Source organism: Lithobates pipiens, unplaced genomic scaffold (assembly GCF_037356315.1).
Source record: "Lithobates pipiens isolate NorthernLeopardFrog02 unplaced genomic scaffold, aLitPip1_a1.2 Scaffold_22, whole genome shotgun sequence".
Classification (NCBI taxonomy): domain Eukaryota; kingdom Metazoa; phylum Chordata; class Amphibia; order Anura; family Ranidae; genus Lithobates; species Lithobates pipiens.
The window spans coordinates 107,212,692-107,238,393 of NW_027507784.1; the positions used below are offsets into that span (position 1 = coordinate 107,212,692).

The 25,702-nt window shown below is 41.7% G+C and overlaps 1 protein-coding gene across 3 annotated transcripts in view; it reads right to left on the reverse strand.

Annotated features, from left to right (window-relative positions):
• Window positions 1-3,501: 3,501 nt before the first annotated feature.
• The window catches only part of LNPK (lunapark, ER junction formation factor), a 150,909-nt gene continuing 128,708 nt past the window's right edge, over window positions 3,502-25,702 (reverse strand). For all 3 annotated transcript variants that reach the window (XM_077448064.1, XM_077448062.1, XM_077448063.1), the window contains exons 11-13: window positions 23,913-23,983; window positions 12,798-12,968; window positions 3,502-4,405 (exon numbers count right to left, since the gene is read on the reverse strand). In XM_077448064.1, coding sequence (XP_077304190.1) covers window positions 4,218-4,405; window positions 12,798-12,968; window positions 23,913-23,983 — 430 coding nt within the window. In that variant the 3' untranslated portion in view covers window positions 3,502-4,217. The remainder of the gene's footprint in view (window positions 4,406-12,797; window positions 12,969-23,912; window positions 23,984-25,702) is intronic.

Consider the following 25,702-nt stretch of genomic DNA (forward strand, 5'->3'; position numbering starts at 1 on the left):
AGAATATTCCCAAGAAAAATCTTTGCACATTCGCTGAAAGAATGTCATTGAAACTTTTAACATTGTTTTAAAATGAATAATTTCTGAAAAAAAAACAGTCGGAAAATTCCTGTGACAAAAGTTTTCCATTCTGCTCTTTCAAATTTTCCCACCACTGTGATGGAAAACATCGATTTTTATTTTTTTTTAACTTCCATTGTTTTCTATGGCATATCTCATAATATATATATATATATATATATATATATACATATACATATACATATATATATATATACATATACACACACACACACACACACACACACACACACATACATATACACACACACACATATACATTTGGGGGTTCCAACACCCTAGAGAATAAAATGGCGGTCGTTGCAATACTTCGCCACACCGTATTTGTGCAGTGGTCTTATAAGCGCACCTTTTTTGGGGAAAAACCCACTTTAATTAAAAAATTTAAAAAAAAAACAGTAAAGTTAGCCCAATTTCTTTTTATATTGTGAAAGATACTGTTACGCCAAGTAAATTGATAACCAACATGTTATGCTTTAAAATTACAACAGCTTTGTGTTGTGTGCCAACCTGGACACTACATCCTGTGCTTGCTATTTGCCTAGACTGCTTCCCCCAGCCAGGAAAGTCTTCACAGGACAGGTAAAATATTGCCTATATAAAACAAACACCGCATGCTCTTCTGCATCCAACGGTCATTGGGTACTGCCATTATTCACGTGCAAAAAAAATAGAAGTCCCACTGGCTGTTGCTGGCTTTGGTAACTTAAATCAGTGACAGTACGTATAAAGCATGTGAAATAAAAAAATTTAGCTTTGTGTACTTTTCAAGCCAGTATGTCAAAACATTGAAACTCAGCATGGCAGCCAATCAGCATTTACTTCGGAAGAGGTTAGTCCACCTCTTTTGCTAAGCACTCTTCATTTAAGATAATCTAAAAATCACTTAATTGTAATGCAAAAGCAAGTCTTCAGCAGCCTTGTGTCTTTAAAAATGGTAAAAGGCAAACGTTTTATCTGGCTTTCATTTTTTTTTATTTAGGTTAGGGTTTGAGGTTTCAGATCCACAATAAATCCATCCCAAGTAGCACAACATTGCTATTTAATTTACATGGCTTTTCTTTTTTTTCTTCTTTTTTTTTTTTAAAGGAAGTTCAGTATAAAGCATGAAGTTCTGGCTGACAATCACACATAGTTATAACATCTTATATTGTACGTGCAAAGTTCAAACCACAAGATTCCTTTCATAGGTCAGACTATGAATGTGACAACTGAAGAATGCTTGCTGATTGTGAAATATGAAAAGCATTTTACACAGGGCAGCTGCAAGAGTGGATGGGATAATTTTAGAAACCATGGGCAATGCATGAAAGTGCAAATGAAGGTTTAACATGTGAAACCAAGAACAGAAGACTTGTCTTGGGCTGCAATAATATAGTCCAGAATGCGAAGGGGGAAGATTTAATGATAGGAAGTTGGCTGCCAATACAAATGTTTTTGTGTAAGTGTTGAGTAACTTGGCCCACCTTATTACATTCTTGCCAAAAGCTTGTTAGAATACACCTAATCCACAAAAAGGATCAAAACAGTACTGTACATACAGTACATTTATAAACCAGACACATTTTCTTTTTAAGATGGACACTCAGATAATGGCATTTTGGGTGGACACCAGAAGACTACATTACCTTGCTGCCTTTCCATAGCACTTAGGCCATATTCACTCTTGTGCACACAGCATGATAATATCAATGCACTCCAAAACGAACACTGTTGTACAGTGTTTACATGTTTAGGTGCATTGCAGTAACTTTTTATTGCCACAACTCCTATATACATGTACAAAACAAATGCACTTGGCCATCACTGCAAGAGAGTCAGGTGCCTTTTTCAGCCATGGATACCTATAAAGGTATAATTGAAAATAGGCCTGTTCAACATTACATGCCAATGCACAAAAAATGTAGCTTCCAAATCTACAAATGGGAGATCATCTTCCTCCAAAAGTCTGTCTGTACGTTATCACAGTCAGATTTATGCTAAAAAGGGGTTGTCATGACTAACGTAGGATCCAGTAGGGGCAAGATCACAGCCATCCCCAGTTCTGTTTGTCATGAATCAATAACTGATCTAGCAACAGAGAGGAGTACAGAGGCAAAGCAGAGGAGGAAAACATATCAAACTTTTATTCAAAGTACAAATATTACTTGTATGTACTGAGCCTTAGCACCTACCAAATAAGCATCTTGGATAAAACTGCAGAATGCTACAATTTTGTCGAATTTTTAGGTATATGGATCAATGTGTTCAGAAAAAAAAAAATGTTCTCTAATACAACACAAATGATGGCACAGCGGCAATCAATATTAGTGATGAGCACATGGCAAAATTCTGCTTTGCCATCATATAGGGTGGGATTTACGCTTCTACACAAATATCTGCAATCCATCTGGCATACATAAAATTTGTATAGGGGTCCATTTGACCCCTTACTAGCTCATGCATAAGGCTAATGTTCCATTATGTACCATTTCTTATAAATGAGAAAACCCAATATAGTACTTTGTTTTTTGTTTTGTTTTTTAATCACCAGTGGGCTATGAAGCATGTGCCATAATCTACTGCACTTTATGCAGTAAAAGGCAGGAAAAAAAGTTAGGGGAAGAGTCCAGAATCTGAGATGTAATGCAGTCCCTACGTTAATGGGGTCCACAGGTCTGCACTGCCAGTTTAACGAGTATGCTAAATCCCCGGGGGGCCTACAGCAGTAATGGCAAACCTTGGCACCCCAGATGTTTTGGAACTACATTTCCCATGATGCTCAATTACACTGCAGAGTGCATGAGCATCATGGGATATGTAGTTCCAAAATATCGGGTGCCAAGTTTCACCATCACTGTCCTACAGTATCAACATTCAAAGAAAGTGGTCTGCTAATTTATTTTGGGTCAGTGAAGTTCTATAGCAATTGGATCAACACCAGAGTCAGGGAACCTACAAAATATTCATTATGACTGAGAATGAGGAAACTGCTATCAGAAAATGATAAAAAGCTGATGAGACAACCAGCCAGTCTTCATCTAAACCAGATTTACACTTTAAAGAAATCAACTGGCTGTCCCGACTACAGACAACACTAAGTGCATCTGTTGCTGTGTAGTTGCCTGTTACTGCACTCTGGGTTTTCTACTGGCCCCATTATACTTTATAGTCTATAGGCAGAAGACAACAGTTCAGACTAAACCCTAATCAGGGAAATACCTGGTTGTTTTTTCCGCAATACAACAGCCGTTTTTTTTTTTCTAGAAATCCAGGTTTATAGTTACAGATTATGTGTGCAGAATCCAAGGTACTTCCACTATCCTGTATTTAGTGCCTGTTTATGGAACAGTTACAGGTGCACTTTTGAGGAAACTACGGATTTTTCAACTTCAGCTTTAAACACACAGAAAAGGTTTTAAATAATTTTAAACACACATGCTAAATAAATCAGACTTTATTTACAAGTAACACAAAAACACACACACAAGGCACAACAACTGACTCCTGAACCATCATTGTCCACATAAATATAGTTCAGTATTCAAGTACAATAAAAGCTCTTCCTATGTTACATTGTGTAAACATGAATCAAACTGCAAATACATGTAGCTCGTCTGTACTGTCCCAGAATGACATTTAGACATTTTCTGCTGAATCGGCATTATAAATACTGTTAAGTGTTCTTCACTAATAAAAGACATTTTGCATGGAAGTGTTTGCACACACTTGTCTAGAATAGTGGTCCATGTTTCCAACCAGACATTTCACATCAGTTTGCAATTTAAAATATATCCCTGGTACAAAATCCTTTTTAACTAAATTTCCCAGACTTTCCACTACAATATGTAAAAATAAATAAACCTGAAAACTTATTACCTTAAAAATACTCAAAGAAAAAACTTTGTGTACATTTTCTCGATGCTAGATGATCGTGCCAGCAGCACATCTAGGCCAACCCTAGCAGGACAAGGTGGTTTAATGTAAAGTATAAATCCCAAAGTGCTATACTGCAGTACATTTCATAAATGTGGCACAACATTCTGCTAGTGAGCAAAGCTAAGAGGACTTTTAAATGGTGTGTAAATTATGGGATCCCACTAGAATCAACTTGTGGGAAGTAAGCTGCCATAATCTAATGAAGGCACATATGACATTTACTCAGTTTCCATAAAAGAATCTTCACTTTCATTTGTGTTGGCAATTGTTGGTGCCTTTGTTGCGTTTTCTGGGGTTTCGTCCGTTTCTGCATCGTCAGGTAAGTTGTCGGTGCATGGAGCCTCTTCATCTTCTACATAATCCTCTGCTTCTATAGGACTGGGAGTCTCTCCTTCCGCTGATGCATCTAAAGACAAAACCATTCACAAGACATCCAAAGCTATACTTACGCAAGGGAATCAAATTTCAATAATCACTTTTTTTTACTCAGCCAACATAGAAAATCACCTAATCTGTTGAGGGAGCACACCCCAGAAGAGAGGCTGAATTCACACTTGAACAGGCAGATGCAAAAGCATTTTACCCCTCTGGCAGCTGTCCGTTTAAACTGCGGTAGGGGACAGTGTGGTGCACTATTCAGCACATCACATTGCTCCCTTTTTTAAATAAACTATTTGAACTGTACAAAAGTACACTTCACTCATGTCACTGTACAGTGACCATAAAAACTAGACCATGGAGCAGTGGAAAGCAGCCTGATCTGATGAATCAGGTTTTTTTTTTTACATCATGTGTATGGCTGGGAGTGTGTGTGCATGCATCACTTACCTGGGGAAGAGGTGGCACCAAGATGCAATATGGGAGGAAGTCAAGCCGACAGGCAGTGTGAAGCTTTGGGCAATTCTCTGCTGGGAAACCTTAGGTCCTGCTAATGTGGTTGTTACTTGGCACATACCAACCTAACTAAATGTTGCTGCTGACCAACAGAAGACCAGGTGGCAGCGCCTTCCACATCTGAGAGACAGACTCCTGATGCTAAAAAGCCCAAGGAGGCACCAACTGAATGAGTCGCGTGAGCCTGAACAGAAAAATATGATTTTTTTTTTATAACAGCTTACCTGTAAAATCCTTTTCTTGGAGTACATCACGGGTCACAGTAATAACTGTATGGGTTATATGGCACCTTCAGATGGACACTGGCACACCCTAAACAGGAAGTCCAATTCCCCATATAACCCCTTCCTTTACCGGGAGTACCTCAGTTTGGTAGAAAAGCAATACATGTGTAACCAGAAAGGGGGGAGGGGGCGCTTCGTCCTGTGATGTATTTTAAAGGATTTTAAAGGATTTTAAAGGTAAGCCGTTATAAAAATCCTATTTTCTTTATTGTACATCACGGAACACAGAGCAACAGTAATAACTGTATGAGATGTCCCAGAGCAATGCCACCTGAGGGGAGGGGACACAAACAAAAATAGGGTGCAAATCAGACCTGAGGCCCTATACTGCTGCCTGCAGCACACTGCGCCCAAAGGAGAGGTTCTCATGCCTTCTTACATCCACCTGATAGAATCTGGCGAATGTATGGACTGGAGATCAGGTTGCAGCCTTTCAGATTTGAGCCATGGGGGCTTAGTGATGCACTGCCCATGAAGCATCAACAGCCCTGGTGGAGTGCTCTTTGAAGAGGAAGGTTCCACCTTTTCAGCTCAAACCATAAGCTTGAATAATTACCAGCCGAATCCATTTGGCAATAGTGTATTTCGATGCTGCCTGTCCTTTCCTAGGACCTTCGGGTAACAGAAACAAAACATCTGTTTTCCGAATCTGAGCAGTCTCTTCCAAATAGATCTTGACAGGTCTCACTATATCCAAAGAGTGTATTGACTTTTCTTGCTTAGAACAGGGTTCTGTAAAAATGAAGGTAAAACAATATCCTGGTTTAGGTGAAAACCTGAACTACCTTTGGCAGAAAGCTAGGATGAAGCCACAATACAACTCTATCCTTGTGAACGAATAAATATGGCTCTATACTCTGATACCCTTCTTGCAGAAGAAATGGCTACCAGAAAAACTAGCTTCATTGTCTCAAGGACCAAAGGAATATGTCGCATCGGCTCAAAAAGCGGCTTCTGTAATGCCGACAGAACTAAATTCAAGTCACAAGGGTTCAGGGGTGCTCTAACCAGTGGATTAAGCCGCGTTATCCCCTGTATAAAGCTTTGGATCAAAGAATGTGAACCAAACAGACACAAACAATACTGACGAGGCCGAGACCTGGCCCTCTATAGTACTCAAGGCCAGATTCATCTCTAGCCCCATTTGCAGAAAGACAAGAATTCTACTTATGACATACTTCCTAGGATGCCAACCCCTGGATTCATACCAAGAAACGTATGCCTTCCAGACTAATAAATGTCTCTGGAAGCTGGCTTCCTTGCATAAATCAAGGTAGGCATCAATGAGCCTGTAAGCCCATGATTCCTTAGAATGTGGGTTTTAATAGCCAAACCGTTAAATTTAGCATTTGTAAAGTAGGATGGAACACTGGTCCCTGCGACAGCAGGTCTGCACGTGGTGGTAGGGTCCATGGGGCCCCTACCACCATCTTTACTATTTCTGCATACCAAGATCTTCTGGGCCACAAGAACTTCCGACTTCCTTTCCTGCTTGATTCTGTGAAGTTGTCAAGGTAGCAGCAGAATAGGAGGGAATACATAAATCAGTGAGAACTGATCCCACGTGGGTCACCAACGCATCTGTTCCGCATGTGAGCGGATCCCTTGTTCTTGACACAAAGTTGTCGACTTTGTTGTTGAACCTGGATGCAAACAGATCTACATCCGGGATCCCCCATCTTTAGCATATAGCCAGATAACGTCGGGGTGAATAGACCATTCCCCCGGGAACAACGCCTTGCGACTTATGTAGTCTGCCTGCCAGTTTGGAAGATTGGCAAAATGCACGGCACATGTTTTTCTGCCCAGGTTAGGATATGGTTTACCTCTCCCTGGGCTGCCTGACTTCTGGTGCCCCCTTGGTGAGTGATATAGGCCACTGCTGTGGCATTGTCGAATTGAATGCTGACAGGAGAATTCTACAACCAAAATATCCAGGCCCTTGAGGCTAGATGGGTGCCCAAATCTGTAGAATGTTGGTGGGCAAGGTCCTTTCAGTTCTGGACCATTTCCCATGGACAGACTCTTCTTCCAGGACTGCTCCCCAACCTGAAAGGCTGGCATCTTTAACAACCTTCCAGGTAACCGGTAAGGATTTCCCCTTCTGCAGACTCTCGGATATCCTCCAACTGAGGCTCTGGCACACTTTTGGCGACAAACGCATTGGAAAATATAGTGCATGAATCTTCTTGTTCCAGGACGATAGGATACTGTTTTGCAACAGTCTTGAATGAAAGGGAAATGCTTTGACTGAAGCCACCATCTTCCCCTACAACCTCATACTTCTTTGCCCTGACCCCTTGGACCAGCTCCTTTATGGCGCTGATTTTTGCCTGGGGTAAAAACACCTTCTGGGCTGGATCTATGAACAGCCCCAAGTACTCTAATGTTCTTACTGGTTTTAAAGAAGATTTCTCTAGGTTGATGATCCACCCTAGGTATTCCAAGTAGTTGATTGTGGTGACCACACTTTGGTCCAAGCGGACTACCAACAGTTCTATTAAGAGCAGGTCGTCCATGTATGCTATTGTTGTTATACCTTGAGTCCTTAATCTGGCCAGAAGTTTTGTAAACACCAGAGATGCAGTTGCTAGACAAAAAGGCAAAGCTACAAACTGAAAATGAAGTCCTTCTACTTCGAAACTCAGATACTTTTGGTGAGCGGGGAAATGGGTACATTCAGGTATGCATCCTTGATGTTGATTGATGCCAGAAGCTCTCCCCCTTGTAGAATGGAGACTACTGATCGGATTGATTCCATGCAAAAAGAGCAAATCTTCAGGAACCGGTTTAGATCTTTGAGATCTAGAATGGGTCTGATATTTGATTTTGACATTTGGTTTTGATACCGTGAAAAGGTTTGAATAAAACCCTGACCCCTGCTCTTCCACGGGAACCACCATGATCACTTTTTGAGACAAAAGTCGGTCTAACGCTAGAAAAACTCTCTCTGGATCTTTGGAGACGTTTGACCTGAGGATACGAGGAGACTGGAATTCTCAGAACTCTAGTTTGTACCCTAGAGCTATTGTGGAGACCACCCATCTGTCCCTCTGTTCCTGCCAGACCTTTTGGAAATGGAGAAGTCTATAGCAAACCCTCTCCGCCCCCCCCCCCCCCCCCCAAGCGTGTGAGCGGGGGCACTCCTTCATAAAGAGGCTTCAGCTTTCTGTCTTGCGGGTTTCCTCCCCCAGGACTTCTTTTGTCCCTGGTGTTGACCCTGAGGTTTACCTCTTGAACCTGATGGTGGAGGCTGTCGAGACTGCCTGAAAGCTGATGCCCCTAGCACTGGAGAAAGCTTGTTTAAATGAGGGACTTTACTCTTAACTGGTAAAAGGGTACTTTTCCCACATGATATTTTTTGGATATTCTTGTCCAAATCCTCCCCAAACAACTTTTCACTGTAGAAAGGAAAACCAGCCAGGAGCTTTTTGCATGCAAACAGGAAGTGGGCCTATTATCAACCGACTCCATTGATTATATGTGGCATGGACCATTTCAGAAAGAGAATGCACCAGCAACTTTTCAGCATGTGAAGCTGAAGAATGTCCTTCCCCCCCACTTGATTCCTTGTAAGAGGAATCAGCCTGTTCACGGTCCCCTGAGGGGGATTCATCTTCTCCCTCCCACAGTTCCTCCGTCTGAGGATCCTGGGTGGTAGAAGGGGACCTAATGCACTTTCTTCCACTCTGTGAAGATGTGATTAAAGCCACTAATCTTTGCTCCAATCCACTCATAGCTGAGGAGAAAACCTGCTCAGTTATAGAGACAGGGGCTGAAGTGTCAGAAACAATTCCAGCCCCTGATGGCTCACTCTGACCAGCCTCCTTAGAATGGGATGGTGTTGCAGAGGGAGGGTCCTTAGGACCTGAGGCCTTTGTGGCATTTGAACCACCTCCCCTGGTCAAAGTGCTGAGCACACAGAGGTACCACCAAAAAAAAATGCACCCGTTGCTGAGCAATAGTCCAGCAACTGCTGCTGCTATTTAGCCCAGTCTGATGCTTTAATAAATGTGCCTGGCAATGCCTGTGTCACCCACTCACATGCCATCCGTCCGCTCTGTGCCCCTCCTAGCTGTATATACCTGAAAAAGGTGCATTTTATAGCTATACAGCTCGCGTCGTGGACGCTGAAGCGCGCCAACACCGCCAAGCCCTGCCCCTTCCTCCGACCACCCACAGTGCCCCCCCTCATCTATTTTGAAATAGAAAGTCTTCCTGCGCGAGAGGGCTCCAATCCTGACTGGACTGCATGGAGGACTGGTGTGGAGGAGGGAAAGGGAACCGCTGTAATGTTGGCGGGAGCTGTCTAATGACACGCTCCCTCTGCCTGGAGGAAAGCTATCCAGGTGGGCGGACATTCCTAGGAGAAAAAAAAACCCTTTCCCACGATTTTACCTGGACCCTGGGCCGGAGGCAGCTTGTACACAGAGTGAGACTGACTAGTATGAAACAGGTATGTGCTCTTGACAGCCCCCGGTGGTGACTATAGGCATAGCAACATTTACTTTAAAGGAGAAAACCCACAAGAATTAGAAAAATTCTTCAGGAATCTCTCTTACCTTATCCAGTTGCAGGGTTCTGTGGTAACAGGCCCAATCTTCACCTCGAACGGTGGGCTCCATTAAAAAAAAACTACAGGGACTGGGGCCCCCTAGCCCTGGAAAAAGCACCACGCCAGGAAGAAGGCTGAATAAACCAAATACTGGATCCCGGGGGCCTGCGCTCTAAAGAGATGTGTTACATTGGACACGCGGCCCGGGTACCAGTCAATTCGGCCTGGAAAATACACTTTGAATGGATCCGGTTGCATGGCTTGACCCAGTAAGGGATATTCCAATGGAGCTCAGCACGGCACATCGTTACTCGTGACCAGCACCCAAGACACTGGCGAAAAAAACTGAGGTACTCCCGGTAAGGGGAGGGGTTATATGAGAAATTGAACTTCCTGTTTAGGGTGTGCCAGTGTCCATCACCTGAAGGTGCCATATAACCCAGTTATTACTGTAGCTCTGTGTCCCGTGATGTACGATAACTATAAGTTTTCCATACTTCAAGACAGAAGCCCTAACTATAACCCGCATAATTCATTGAAATTGTGTACAAGATTCAGGACGCCCCTTGTGGAAGAATCCAAGTTTCAGATAAAGCAATGGTCGAGTGGTTAATTTGAAATGCATGTACCACATCTAAACAGTGAAAATAAATCTCTTTAGGATCCTCTGGAGCTGGCCAAAAAAAAAGTAGGACGTTGTTATAATAAAGGTGGGAGGGAGAAACAAGACCCAAGGCTTTACAAACACCTTGCTTTTATGAATGGGGCCTTTTTTTTTTAAAGGATAAGGCTGCCAGTTCAGAGACTGGTCTCGCTTCATGATAGCCACAAGAGAAAAGGGAATATTCCAAATGGGCTTAAAGGGAGGCTGAATCTGTATTGCAGAGGGGACCACATTAAGTTCCTATGGCAAGACTGGTAAACAGAGGGCACTATGTGGAATAAGCAGCCAGGGGTCTTAAAGAATAGCCAAGGCTGAAATGTGATCCTTCAGGATGCTCAAGGCCAGGTGATAATCCAGCCCAGACTGGAGAAAAGACAGGATACATCCCATGGAGCATCCTCAGGGATGAAACTTCCACGGTTCCACCATGTAAAGTAAGCCTTCCAAGTGTGATGGCAGGCCTTCCTAGAGGTCAAATTGCTATATTGCTTCAAGTTAGAAAAAACTGTTGAGACCCAAATCCCTTGCCTGAAGGATCTTATGCCCAAAGCTAGCCTTTGCTAAGGCCTATCACCCATCTGCTAAAATGTTGGAAACATGTGACCAGAAGACCATCAGTCATGACAAAAAGTCAGTCTTTGAGCTGTGTGGATTTTCCTTTGAACCACTCCTATTATAAAGTACATCTAGGCAGTGAAGGTAAACTTCCCTTTGGTGTACAGGAGCCAGACAGATTGAATAACAGTGTTCTGGTTGAGGTGAAGTGCCAAAAGCACCTTAGGAAGGAGGCTCTAGGCCTCAATACCACCAGCACATCCTCATGTAAGACCAAATAAGATTCTTTACAGCACAAGGCTGTCAGTTTCTTTGGTGATGGCAATAAGGAAGGCAACCTTGTGTTAAAGAGGAGAGATGGGAATATTCCTGATGGGTTCAAAAAGCAGGCTTTGAAGAGCCTACATAAACCAAATAACTGCATACGGATTCACATCGTACTGAGAAGCTACGCGAGAAACACCCTATACAAAAGTGTATCAATAAAAGGCAAGCAGTCTTTAGACTAAGATTGCATGACAATGCCCAAAAGCAGAATGGTAGGATTCAACCACAGCATTTCTTGGAGTAATACAGTCCTCACATCAGGTAAAATAAGCCCTCCACATGCAAAAGGGCTGGATTTCAGAGCTTACAACAGTGTGAAAATGCCAAAATCAGAAGATTCCCTGTCTCTCAAGACCTGGGCTCCAATACCTGTACAATTAAAGTCAGGGACTGTGGACCAAGGTGGAAAACCAGGTCACCAGTACATAAGATCCAATGTATCAGGATGAGCCCCTGGAAATTCTGAGAGAAGTTTATGTAAGCTGCAGTACTAAATCTGCCTTGATCAGTTTAGAGCTATGAGAATTGGGAACATCTTCCCATCTCAAACCTGTAGAGTAGACTGGGAATGTTTAATAGGATGGAAGGCATAAAATTAGGTTATACTGATTCAAGTCACTAGAGCATCTATTGCTTCTACCAGGGAATCTCTGCATCTGGAGAGAATCCTGATCAGAAAACCTTCTAGTCTGATGTCCAACGATAAAAGGGACAACCAAGTCACTAGAAGCTCCAGAATGTAAATCGGGAGACAAGAGACTAAGTCCTCTGCGCCAACAAGGTGTCTAGGATGCCCTTGCTCTTTAGGCTGGCATGGTTAGGATCTGCCAAGACAGCAGTAAGGATTTCCCCAAATGAATGAGTCTCCAGGCCTGATCTGGTCTACAGTGTCAGACGAGACAGCTTGTCTCGAGAGGCTGAACCAGTTTGTTTCACAATAACAGAATGTTGTGATGTAGGCATCTGGAGTAGAATTGAGCAGATGGAACAGGCTTGAGGTAAGCAGTCATCAAGTCCAGAACTCCTATGCAGAACTGCAGAGTTGAACAGCACCTGGACTGTAGAGTCTGAGCCTGGGAGCAGAGAATCAGATGTTAAGGAACAAAACCTATGGCACTGGCTGTGGCTAAGATATCATCCGCACAATCCAATCAATATCTCCGGTACTGATTTCTAAATGTTCAGGATCTAACTAAACTTCTGTAAAGTCTGGACTTACTGCACTAGTCAGTCAGTATTTGCTCTGAGTATTCACTCAATATAGGATTGTCAGGGGTTTAGGGGATGGTAGCACAGAAGACAAACCAAAAATAGTAGTGCAACAGTCTGGCAGTATTGTGATACCAGAGTAAAACCAGGAAGTGGGAGAGTGAAACCAGCTAAAAACAGGAATTCACAGCAAACGCAAAACAGGAATGGCAGAAAGTTCATTTAATAGTAAAAGGTCACCTTTAAATACAATTTTGGATATAAACAAAAAAAAAAAAAAAAAAAAAAAAGGCTGATTATATTTTCTTACCTGAGGAAGGTTTTTTTTCAAGCTCATCATTTGAGGCAGCCTGCATAGTGCTAGCAGAATCCTGTAACTCCATGTTTGGTCTTCGCTCTAGGCTCAGCTCTTGCAGCCGTGGTGCTTGTGGCCGTGTTTTTCTTGCAGGGTTAAGGAAATAGCAGTAAGCACATCTGAAAGCTAGAGAGAAATTATCATATAAGTATTTAAGAAGCTGACACCATGCTAGTGCACAGAAACTAAACCAAAAGCTAGGAAACGTCTGTATAACTGTATACTGTTAATACTTGCTAAAACAGCATTCAGTAATTTTTTAATTTCACATGCCTTTATTTATATTATCTCTACATGTGCATGCAGACCAAGCTATCCAAGTGACAATGGCCACCGGCTAGAATAAACTGATACAGCGCAGGGGTTCTTATATATGCAATGCGCTTTTTTCACTTTTCTTAAATTGTCACAACTATAAAAGCATGTTGGGATCAATTTTGCTGTACAGCAGGGGACAGCAACCTTTTTCCACTTAAGGGTCGGATTCAATGTATGTGAATGCATGGAGGGCCACATTTCCCTGCTAATAAAAAGGAAGATAATAATCTGGACCCCTTTACATTACACAGCCCCTGGCACCTCTGGACCCCTTTAAAGTGGAAGTAAACTCCATCGTTTTCAGCCAAGGAAGCTGCCATCTTTGCCTTTGTTTAATCTTCAACTGCTATGGTGCTGCACATGTGATTCGTTATGACACCAGCCATTGGATGGTTTGATAGTTTGGCTGAGAGCACAGCCAATGTGCAGTTAGCATTCCCGGCATGCCTTTTAAAGGGGTTGTAAAGGTAAATGTTTTTTCACCTTAATGCATTCTATGCATTAAGGTGAAAAAACATCTCACACTGCCCGCGCCCCCAGTCCCCCCGTTTTACTTACCTGACCCCTCGAAAATCCCGCGCTCGCCCCCGCCGTCCTCTTCGCCGCTCAGCCTGGCCGCTGATTGGCTGGAGTGGATGGATTGAAAGCAGCGCAGCCATTGGCTCGCGCTGCTGTCAATCACATCCAATGACGCAGCGCGCCGGGGGGCGGGGCCTTGTGATACAGCGAGCGGCTATAGCCGCCGGCTGTATCACGGGAGCGCACCCGCAGTGCTTCTCACCAATGCGAGGGAGCTCGCATTAACGTGAGAAGCACCTGCGGGAGGAAGCAGAGACAGCCGCCGAGGGACCCCAGAAGAGCAGGTTCGGGGCCACTCTGTGCAAAACGAGCTGCACAGTGGAGGTAAGTATGACATGTTTGTTATTTTAAAAAAATAAAAATTTTTACTTTACAACCCCTTTAACTGTTTAAATCCATGGGTTTACTTCCACTTTAAATTACATGGGATCATTTTTTTTTTTAACAATTTGGAGCCTTTAAGTCTGCTGTAAACCAGAACTGATGTCATAACATCGCTTCTGGGTTAGGAGATCAAATCAAAGGCGATTCTGCCTTCGTTTGGGTCCCCAGACATCCGGCAGACGTGCCGTCTTGTTGCTGGGAGCTCCTGAGCCTTAAGAACTGCCTCAAATCTTTAGAAGCGTTTCAAATGTTCTATATGCAAAACCTTGAAAGGAACATCTTTAAAAGAAACAGAGATAGGTTTGTTGAAGACCGACATGGCAGTATGAACTACAGGAATAGCCCCCTTCTTTGCAAGCTCTTTTCCCACCTGATAGAGTTCAAAGATTGTTGGGGTGTATAAATTCTTTAAGGAGAAACCCAAATCAGACTGCACAGTCTACATGTTCATGAACAGGGAATGTCTTAAGGGATTCTGCAGGTCTCTTTTTACCCAAAGGGGACTAGTGAGATGAAGAGTCAGATTACACAATTCTGAGACTTTTGCAGACAATGAGCTTTTTAATATTCGCAAGCATGTTTTATGTAACGCTCCATCTTTAATATGACAATCTGGGGAAGAAAAATCTTTCAATTTCCCCAATACTGCCTACTCATCTACATGTCCTTTTGTGTCTGAGTCATTTAGACATTCCTCTAGATCTGACTCCAGTTAAGAAACCGGAGTAGAAGAGACAGAGCATTTTTGGGCCCTGGACAAAGAGGACTACCAATATCAAACTGACTGAGGAAAGAACAGATACAAAGAATTCTGCTTTAGTCAAATCGGCTTGTTGCATGCCTGAAATAGAGCTAGACTTTATTGTGGAGACCAATGTTCGAGCCAATGTGTAGGCCTTCTGCAGAGCGAATATTCGCCTGTTTGCATAGACTCCCTGTCGCCTGGTCTCTGCTATAGCTCCAAGTGAGGGTATACCATTGTTGGGTACTCGCAGAATTGGGTGCATGGTATAAGGTAGGTGTGTAAGTAGTAGGCGGTAACCTAAATGACGACCATCCTGTAACGAAACCTAGTAGAAACAGTGTGGGAAGAACCTGAGTACTTTTTTTGTTTCAATAGTTTTTATTGATATTTCAAATAAAAAGGAATTCCTGTCATAGAAATATAATATTGTTAATAATGGTCAAAATAAATCACAAATATTACACATAGAGCATAACTAAATGACTATTACAAGTTATTCAACTCAGGATAATATAACTTCAAGGGAAATAACTCAAAAAGTTGAGAATGAAGAGATATGTAAGAGGAGGGAAAAAAAAATTATGGGGGGAAAGGAGTAGTATATGCAAGCAATATAGTATCGATTCATAAACAATTTGATAAATAATCTACCCAATGTTTCCATATCTCATCAAAAGAATTTTGCTTATCTAGTAAAATAGCTGTAAGATGTTCATTAATCATTATAAATTACAATTTATTTGTAACCAACTGGATGGGAACAGAGGGAGATTTCCAAGAAGTGGCTATTGCAATTCTAGCAGCAGTAAAAATGAATGCTATAAGTTTTTTCACATGTTTCCGAGAACGTCCAATATCCCAATTATGTTTGTTTAGGAGATTTTATTAAGGTAATTTTGGTCAAGGAATATACTAAATCATAAATCCTTTTTAATTCTTGGACAAGTCCACCAAATCAGCCTCTGAAACATAGTGATGAAGCTTCAGGGAGATATTTTGCTAATCTAATTGGAACCATATATCACCTAAGTAACACCATATAATTAGCCTCTATCAGGTTAGTATTAATAAAGGATTTAGAGGCATATTGTGCCAACTTGAACCATTCATCAGTCAAAATATTTTCGTTGAGATCTTGTTCCCATTTATGCATACAAGATAATTTTTCAGAATTAGAAATTAATATATACTACATTTTCGATATGTGACCAGAATGCTCATCAAAAGATTTACATAAACATTCCATTGAAGTGGAAGAAGTCAGGTCAAATGAGTGTTGTAATGACTATGTATTGTTAAAACACCTATGGTCATAAAAATCGGCAAATTCGTAATAAACCCTTATTCGTCCACCAAGAAAAAGATTGTGGATTTAGACCTGGGACAAATGAAGGGTTACCGATTAAAGGAGCTAAAGGAACAAGGGGAGAAATACATTCATAAGCCTTACTTAACCTATCCCATTAACTTAAAGAAAAAGAAAGTGCAGGACACATTATAGATGGTCTATTTTTGTTTCACAACCATAAGAGATGGCCAATAGGTCTTGATGGATAATGAGAAGATCACATTTTCTTCCATGATGGTTGTGATAAGTGAATGAAAATGAATTCGTTGTGCCAATTGTGTCACTTGAAAGTATTTCGTTAAATCTGGTAATCCTAAACCATTTTGTAATCTAGGTGTATGTAGAGTGCGTGCATTTACTCAAGGTCATTTATTCAAACAAAATTGGACATCATCCTTTGGAACAATTTAAGATCCGGCACATGGATTGAAATAGGTAATGTTCCGAATAGATAATCTTGGCAAGATATGCATCTTGATTATATATAATCTACCAAACCATGAAGGTGGAGAACTCACCCAGCGTTTAAGGTCTAATGACATTTTTTTTTTTTTATATAACAGTGCGTAATTGCCTTCATAAAGAGTGTGAAGGTGTAAGAAAAATTCCCAAATACACTAGACTTTCCTTTTGCCATTTAAGAGGAAATTCATTTAGTAATGTTTGGACCGTATCCATACTAAGACTTAGGTTTAAGGCTTCTGATTTCGAGTGATTGAGTTTAAGACCAGAAATGTTAGTAAAGTATTGCATTGTGCGGTATAAATTGTGTAGTGAAAATATTGGTGAAGAGAGGATCATCAGAATATCGTCCGCAAAAAGGGTAAATTTATGTATTCGGTCACCACAATCAACACCCTTGATATCAGGATGATTTCTGAGTGTTACTGCTCCTGTCGTGTACCTCTACATATATTTATATTTTGTGAGCTATAGCCTTTTACAATAATTTTTGCAGTGGGTGTATTGTATAAGGCCTTTAGTATAGTTTGTGACCAAATCCATACCTTTTTAATACATAAAATAGGTAACTGAGTACCTTATCTTAATCACATCTTCCACCTTTAATTGAAACTGGGATCAGCTTGCCAATTCTGTGTATGTGTCTTAGGTGATCTATGTTGCCTTCAAATTCTTTACCTCTGTCCATATCACTGTGATGTTTATTTTGCTTTCTTATTGTCTATACCTAAATTATGAGCTGTTATGACTATGACCCTTCTGCTCTCTTGCTGTGTCTTGTAGTCAGCCTCTGGTGTGAGAAGTTAATTCTGTAAGCCATGTGTTCCTCCTATGCAATCCTGACTAACTGGCAATACCCCCACCCAAACTCAGTATAAATTTAGGCCACCTCTAGGGGATGCACAGGCAGGGATTGCATTGGCAATTATCTTGGATAAAATATTCATATTGGATTAAGAATTACACTTCGGTTCAGCACTTCAGCGCATGCACAAAAGGAAAATCCACAACAGACTTCTGCAGAACACTAAACAGACTACAGGTAACCCGATTCTCCATCAAACCTTTTCATCTCTCATTCAGGTTTCCTCTCAATTTCACCACTCTGCATCTGTATCATGCACACCCTACTTTTCCTTCTCACAGTTGCATCCTCTCTCCTTAAAATTCTCCCTCCTTCACCCATCTTTTCCACCTCACTGCTTATATGCATTACTCACTCCTGTCTTCACCTTATTACTACATGTATCAGCTCCTGCTAATTCTGAACTCGTACCAATAAAACCTGCAGCACACTGGGACGTGCCCCCCCACATAAGTCACACTCCCACATCACCTCTCTCACCCTTCTGCTTCTCCTAACTTCTTGACATATTTCCCCAATTCCTGGACGGCCATCATTTACCTTCAGCCAACATACCAAGCACCCCCCCATCCTCTGATAGCAGCCACAATCCACACAATCTCATTTCTATTCCACTTCAGCCTAGACCCAGCCTCCCCTTCTCCTGTGCCCTTTGGAATGCCTGCTCTGCAACTCACCACCGTCCATGACCTAGTTATCACAAACTCCCTGAACCTACTTGCAATTACTGGGACCTGGAATCAAGAATCTGACCTTCCTTCTGCTTCTCTCTCAAGGTGGCCTCCTGTGGATTCAGTCTCCCAGGCCTAGTGGACGGAAAGGAGGTGGTGTTTGAATCCTCCTATACCTTGAAAGTACTTATCACATTCTTCATCCACCCCCCTCCCTGTCCCTCTCCTCATATGAAGCTCACCGTAGTCGTCCATTTTCTCCAGTTTCATTGAGAATTGCTGTGATCTATCGGCCCCCTGGACCGGTATCAAATTTCATTGACTACTTCTCTGCCTGGCTACCCTACTTTCTCTCTTCTGAAATTCCAACAATCATTCTTGGTGACTTCAACATCCCTGTTAATCTCAACACTCCCGCTACTTCTAAGCTGCTGAGCCTAACCTCCTCTTTTGACCTAAGACAATGGACAAACACTTCTACTCACTCTGTTGGCAACTGCCTTGACCTCATTCTCCTACCTATGCACTCCGCACAACCTCTCCAAAATTCCTTTTCCTCTCTCTGATCACCACCTTATTAGTTTCACTCTCTCCTTGTCTGCCTCCTCCCTGTCTTCCAACTACCAAACTATTACCCGTAGAAACCTTTGCCATCTTAACCCTTTCCTTTTTTTTCCTGCTACAGATTGTCTCTACGACAAAATATCATCCTCGTCCTGCCCCATGTGGCCACCATCCGTCTAGAACAGTTCACTGTCATACACCCTGGATACCTTCGCCCCCCCCTCACTACGCACGGCATCAAGACCCTACCGCTACAACCCTGGCAGACCGACAACACCAGAAGCCTCAAAAAATGTAGCCATGCTCTTGAGTGTCTGTGGCGCAAGACCAAGTCACAGCAAGATTTCAGCCAATATAAATCTGCCCTCCGAAAATACCATTCCTGCCTCCACACTGCCAAACAGATCTACTTTACCACCAACACCCTCTCATGCAGTCCCTGTCAATCTTTTCTACCTTTACCACTCTACTTCGTTCTCCATCATCTCCACCCACTAACTTACTCACCTGCCCAGGAGATTCTTAAAACTTCAAAAATAAGATTGAGACAATTTGTCTTGAGATCTCCACTCTACAGATATCGCCCTCACTTTACGCTCCTCGTCTTCCTGCACAATCAATACTTCCCTCTTTTAACCCAACTACTATAGAGGAAGCCACTAAACGTTTTTCTAACGCCCACCTAACCTCCTGCCCCCTGCACCCTGTTCCTTCTCAAATACCACAGTCACCATTTGACTATCCTACACTTCTTAACTCATACCTTCAACCTCTCACTTGCTACTGGCATCTTCCCCAACCCCTCTAAAACATGCGCTAGTCACTCCCATACCACCAATCTTAACAACCTAAAACCAATCTCTTTACTCCATTTTGCCTCCAAACTCCTTCAATGTTTATTCTACAGCTGACTGAACGACCACCACATTGAGAATAACCTTCTTGATCCCCTTCAGTCTGGGCTTTGCCCACAGCATGCCACAGAAACTGTCCAAAAGCTCACAAGCAACTTACTAACCGCCAAAACCAACGGTCATTATTCCGTACTATTACTCTTAAACCTTTCCGCTGCCTTTGATATGGTTGACCACCCCCTCCTCTGCAAAAAATTCAATTTGCTTGGTCTCCATGGTCGTACTCTTGGTTCTAATCTTATCCATCTAATCGCACCTTAAGTGTCACTTACAACTCCACTTCCTCCTCAGCTTACCGTTGGGGTCCCCCAAGGTTCTATCCTTGGAACTCTACTAGTCTCGATCTACACGTCCTCCCTGGGTCAGCTGATAGCCTCTCATGGCTTCCCCTACCATTTATATGCCGATTACACCCAAATCTATCTCTCTGCCCCTCATCTCACCCCATCTCCTCACGCATCACTGATTTACTAACAGAAATATCAGCCTGGATGTCAAACCACTTCCTCCAACTGAATATCTAAAACTGAGCTCTTAATATTTCCTCCTCCACGTGCCCCTTCCCCTGACTTCTCTGTCAAGCACTTTCCTATATGTATTTATCTTTATTTTTAGCTACTTGATACATCCCCACGTTGTTTCCCTGCAATTCAGATATACTGATCCCCTTTGAGGGACCACTAGGGGCCATCTTTGGCCCTTTTAACATCCAACTGGGCTGTTTCCTGGGGACAGCAGCAGCACCTTTTCAGTGTGGTTTGTTCATAGAGGGCACCTAACATTAAGAGTTGTGAGTTCATGTGTGATGTACATATTGATAAAGTGTGGTTCTATTTTTTTTTTGTATAATGCATTATGCAAGATATATTATAAATGCTGTTTTTCTCTCTCTCTATATTGCATAGAAGCTCCTGAGGAAGTGATTCTTTAATTGCAAAACATGTTGAGCAGAGCAACAAGTGCTTTTTAAAATTATTGGGACAAGTGGACACCCCATCACGCTATGTCATACCCTAGTGGAAGTTATTTGGAAATAGATGCCCATACTCCACAGGAAGGAAAAGAAAGAGGCTGCGTCTTTAGGGGTTTACCCCTGGGACCCACTTTTTTTTGTCTTTAGTTTTTTTCCTTTTTTGTTTTTTTTGTAATAGATGTGTAACACTTTTTTATATGTATAATCTGTGAACTCTGAATAAATTTTGTTATATTTTTATACGTGCCTATAAAGTCCATTTCTCTCCTTAAAATAGTTTTTCAACTGTAAAAGATCAATGGCACATCTATCAGTCCATCCCCACATGCCAGGGTGCTGGTGGTATCCTTAGACTCTGAACTGTCCTTTCCGGCCCACATACAGTCCCTGTCCAAATCACGCCCCCTTTTTAAACGACAAGCTTCCAATTCACTCCCTGGTCATCTCTTGCCTCGACTACTGCAACTCCCTCCTCATTGATTACCTTTACATAGACTATCCCCCCTTCAGTCCATAATGAATGCCGCTGCAAGACTCATACACCTAAACAACCATTCAGTGCCCTCCACCCCTATCTGCCAATCCCTCCACTGGCTTCTACTCACCCAACGAATAAAACGCAAAAGCACTAACAATCTACAAAGCCATCCATAACTCTGCCCCCAGCTACATCACTAACCTAGTCTCAAAATTATCAACCCGCTTTCTTCGGTCCTTCCAAGACCTCCTGCTCGCTAGCTCCCTTGTCACCTCCCCCCATGCTCACCTCCAGGATTTCTCCAGAGCTTCTGTCACCCTTTGGAACTCCCTACCCCAATCTGTCCGACTGTCCCCTAATCTATCCATCTTTAGATTATCCCTGAAAACCCTTCTCTTTAAAGAAGCATATCCTGCTTCTAACACACACTGTTTTACTTCATCAGCTCATCCTCCACAGCCATTACCTTTTGTATCAACTGACCCTTCCCTTTTATATTGTAAGTTCTAACGAGCAGGGCCCTCTGATGCCTCTTGTACCAAATTGTAATGTAACCGTGATGTCAGTCTTTATGTTAAGCGCTGAGCAAACTGTTGGCGCTATGTAAAACCTATAACAAACAGATAGTACACACTTACACTGCCCTTCCTAGCGTACCCCACTGTGCTAAAACAAACAAGTGACTGAAATACTAACTCAAGCAGCCACTTGTGAAATCAAAAATGTGAATAAATACACCTTACTAAACAAAATAAAAATAGAATTAAAAAATGAGGTGTATGGCATTAATAAACACACAAAAGGTTTGTAAACATACACTAACCTAAGTAGTGAGTTCTCTAAATTTCCCTAAAAAATTGTTACATATAGAATAAAGCATAAATTACTGTGTAAACAGAATAAAAAGATTTTTCAGGGCATACATGCAGTATAAAGCAAAAAAAATATATAACCACTATTGTAGCTCAATTATAAAGAAATACATATAATAAATGTGCCAACATATAACTAAATAGATCACCCAGTGTATACCAAGTGTCAATATTATAACAAATGTCTAAAATTCAAATCTCTCAAAAGAAAAGTCAGATGAATGGTGTAAAACCCAACATAAATTAATCCAATTAGATAATCTTCCACCACACCGCTGTGCTCGTGCCTCCACTCCCCTTATTCAAGCACACTCACCAAATATATTTGCCTCCCACTCTTGTGTTCGGCTTAATGCACATTCATCCACTCCTGGATAAGATGCCAAATGTACTTGAAAGATCCGTTATGCGAGACACACTGTCCTAGGTGCCATAAATCAGTTTGCCCCACATGTGAAAATAAAGAAATGCTCCAATTGTGTAACAGCATCTAATACACTTTATTTAAAACAGCACTTCAAATATTACACTCACATGTGCCAAATGGTAAAGAGCGTCAAACAAAAATCTTGTCACAGCAAACAAAACATTGGTGAAGCAATCGGAATCAGTCACGGTGGACCCAGGGTGTGCGATAAACTTTCAATAATCTCATTCACTTCTTGCCCCCATGAGACAAGCTGGTGTAATCGATCGCGTTCCGCCGTCCTACACCCCGATCAGATTGTCAGCAAGATTTTTGTTCGTCGCAGTTTGCCATTTGGTACAAGTGAGTGTAATATTTGAAGTGCTGTTTTAAATAAAGTGTACGAGATGATGTTACACTATTGGAGCATTTCTTTATTTTCACATGTGGGGCAAACTGATTTATGGCACCTAGGACAGTGTGTCACGCATAACGGATCTCTTTCAAGTGCATTGGATTAAGCACATGAAATGTGATCTGGATCTTGGGTCCTTGCCAGGTCTATGGCACTTTGTGCAGGGTATCTGCCCATGAGTAGAACTGCATTTGTGCAGACATGTTGTACTGCTCTGTCAGCTCCCATAGTGGCATGCAGAGTTTCATGTGATTCTGCCATGTCCTAAAGACGTCAAGGCATTGGTGCATTCACAAAATTGCCCTGAAAGTAATTCTCATCTAGGTGAGGATGCAGGAAATTACTCATGTATAAAGAAAGGGTTTAAAAAAATTAATAAAAAAATACTTAATTGTGTTTGGTACCCTTACATATACCTATTGATCTAATTAGCCTCTGGTATTACACAGAAATGAAAAATCCTCCTACATTAAGGTGTACCGGTTTATGTGCAGCCCTGTCCCATCTACAGCCTCTTAAGGATTCATGTACACTACAGCTCCTAAACTTGAGTTTAGGAGCTTTTGGCTTTTTTTTGCCAAAGCTCCTAAACTCAATTCCATAAAAGACTATAGGGTTCATGAACACACAGGCTTTTAGCAGGGTTTAGTAGCTGCTGCAGGTAGGGGAGCCTCAACCACCTCCTCCTGAACACAGAAGAATTGCGTTCAGGCTAGGACAGTTTTGACTGCCTGAACAAAATTTTGACTGCAGCTTGAGGTCAAAGTAGGCCATGCGTGCATGAAGCCTAAAGCACACATTTGACACAGAATTCCTGAGCTTCAGAGGTCACATCTCCACAGCATTGAGCAAGGAGCGCTGAGTGTAATCGCCTGCCGGGATTTTCTGGTGTTCGCATAGATTGCCTGAAGTGACAAAATATCATTTAAAATGAAAAACTTTCTGCATAAATTCTCATTTAGATAATAAAGCCTGCATATTGTAATAAAAGCCATACTGAGAAAAATCTTTACACAAAATGATTTCTAGCACAAATTCTTCAGTCACCAATATTAAAAATAGTACAGAATACTCACCAACATATTCAAATTCTTCCTTGAGTGCCATTCCATTATGAGAAAAACATTGCTGGCAGATCAGGGCATACCTTTATAAACAAAAACACACACAGATATTTTATATATTTTAACACAATGGACAGAACAAAAAAACGTAAAAAAAAATAAAAAAAAAATAAAAAAAAAAATTTATAAAATGAACAAAGATCGCCCTATTCCTAGCCATGACAAATGTTTATTTCATGCCATGTGCTTTCGTGTATGCATTCACTTTATATTTTTAAAAGTAACAGTATCTATAATTTTCTGTAGTCAATACCTGAGGAAAAAAGAGGGCTGTGTGCTCCATAGCAAATAATCACAGTTTCCCATTACCTGACCTAATCCAAAAACAATGGACTCTTTTGGTCAACAAATTGTATAAATTTTATACAATACAATCAAAAAATGTCAATGCCTTAACAAAAACCAAGGGATTAAGACAGACATAGCGAGAATAATGGCCTGAAAAATAGGATTTTTGTACTCCCCATAAAATCCTTTTATCTGAAGTTCATTGAAGGACACAGCTCCATGGAAGCCTAGGTCCTTCACTACTGAAACTGACCTGCAGGAAGCAGGTTGAGGGGTTATAGCCAGAGGGACCGCCCCCTGGGCAGAACTATGCAGTTCTGCTGTTTTTACATGCGTTACATGCTCTGCCTAGTCCTCTCCTGAAGGTGGCGTGATAACCCTACGGTCAAGATTTAAAGGAGCTGTGTCCATCAATGAATGAAAGAGAAAAATGCCTGACTCTAGATTTACTCAAATAAAACTGGTTTAGTACAGCGGTGGCTTTTACTCAGCATTCCAACTACTGTTCTGCAGAGCCAAGGTATAGCACAATGCAGAAAGTGCACTCATCCTATAATATATGGCGCTTTAAATCCTGTATAATAATTACACATACAGTGCATCTGGAAATATTCACAACACTTCACGATTTCCACATTTTGTTACGTTATAGCCCTATTTCTAAAATGGATTAAAATTATTACTTTCCTCAAAGTTCTAAAAAAAACAAATAATAAAAAAAAAAAAAAAAAACAAACATACGCCATAACAAGGTGAATGAAGTTTGTTTGAAATCTTTGCAAATTAAAAAAAGAAAAAAATCCCATGTACATAAGTATTCACAGCCTTTGCTCAATATTTTTTAGAAGTGCTTTTGGCACCAATTACAGCCTCAAATCTGTTTGAGTATGATGCTACAAGCTTGGCACCTATTTTCGGGCAATTTCTCACCTTCTTTGAAGGACCTCTCACAAGCTCCATCAGGTTGGACAGGGAGTGTCGGTGCATAGTCATTTTCAGATCTCTCCAGAGATGTTCAATCGGGTTCACATATGGGCTCTGGCTGGGCCACTCAAGGACATTCAGAGTTGTCCTGCAGCCACTCCTTTGCTATCTTGGCTGTGTGCTTAGGGTCGTTGTCCTGTTGGAAGATGAACCTTTGTGCCAGAGCGCTCTGAAGCAGGTTTTCATCAAAGATGTCTTCGGGTTCTTGGTCACCTCCCACAGACAATTCCTTGGCCTTCATGGCTTGGTTTGTGCTTTGACATGCACAATTTCTTATCTGGTCATTAGCCTATGCTAAAGTGAGTTTGCAAGAAAGAGGGCGGGGTGAGCCATAAGAGGGCCAATGAGAGCTGCAGAGGTGGAGGTTTGCCTTTCTAAATCCAGGAAGTTTACAGGCAGCAGCGTCAGCTGACCAGTTAAAATGGATGAAGCCAGGCTTAATGGAAAGATTTCTGCAGCATAGTTTTCAA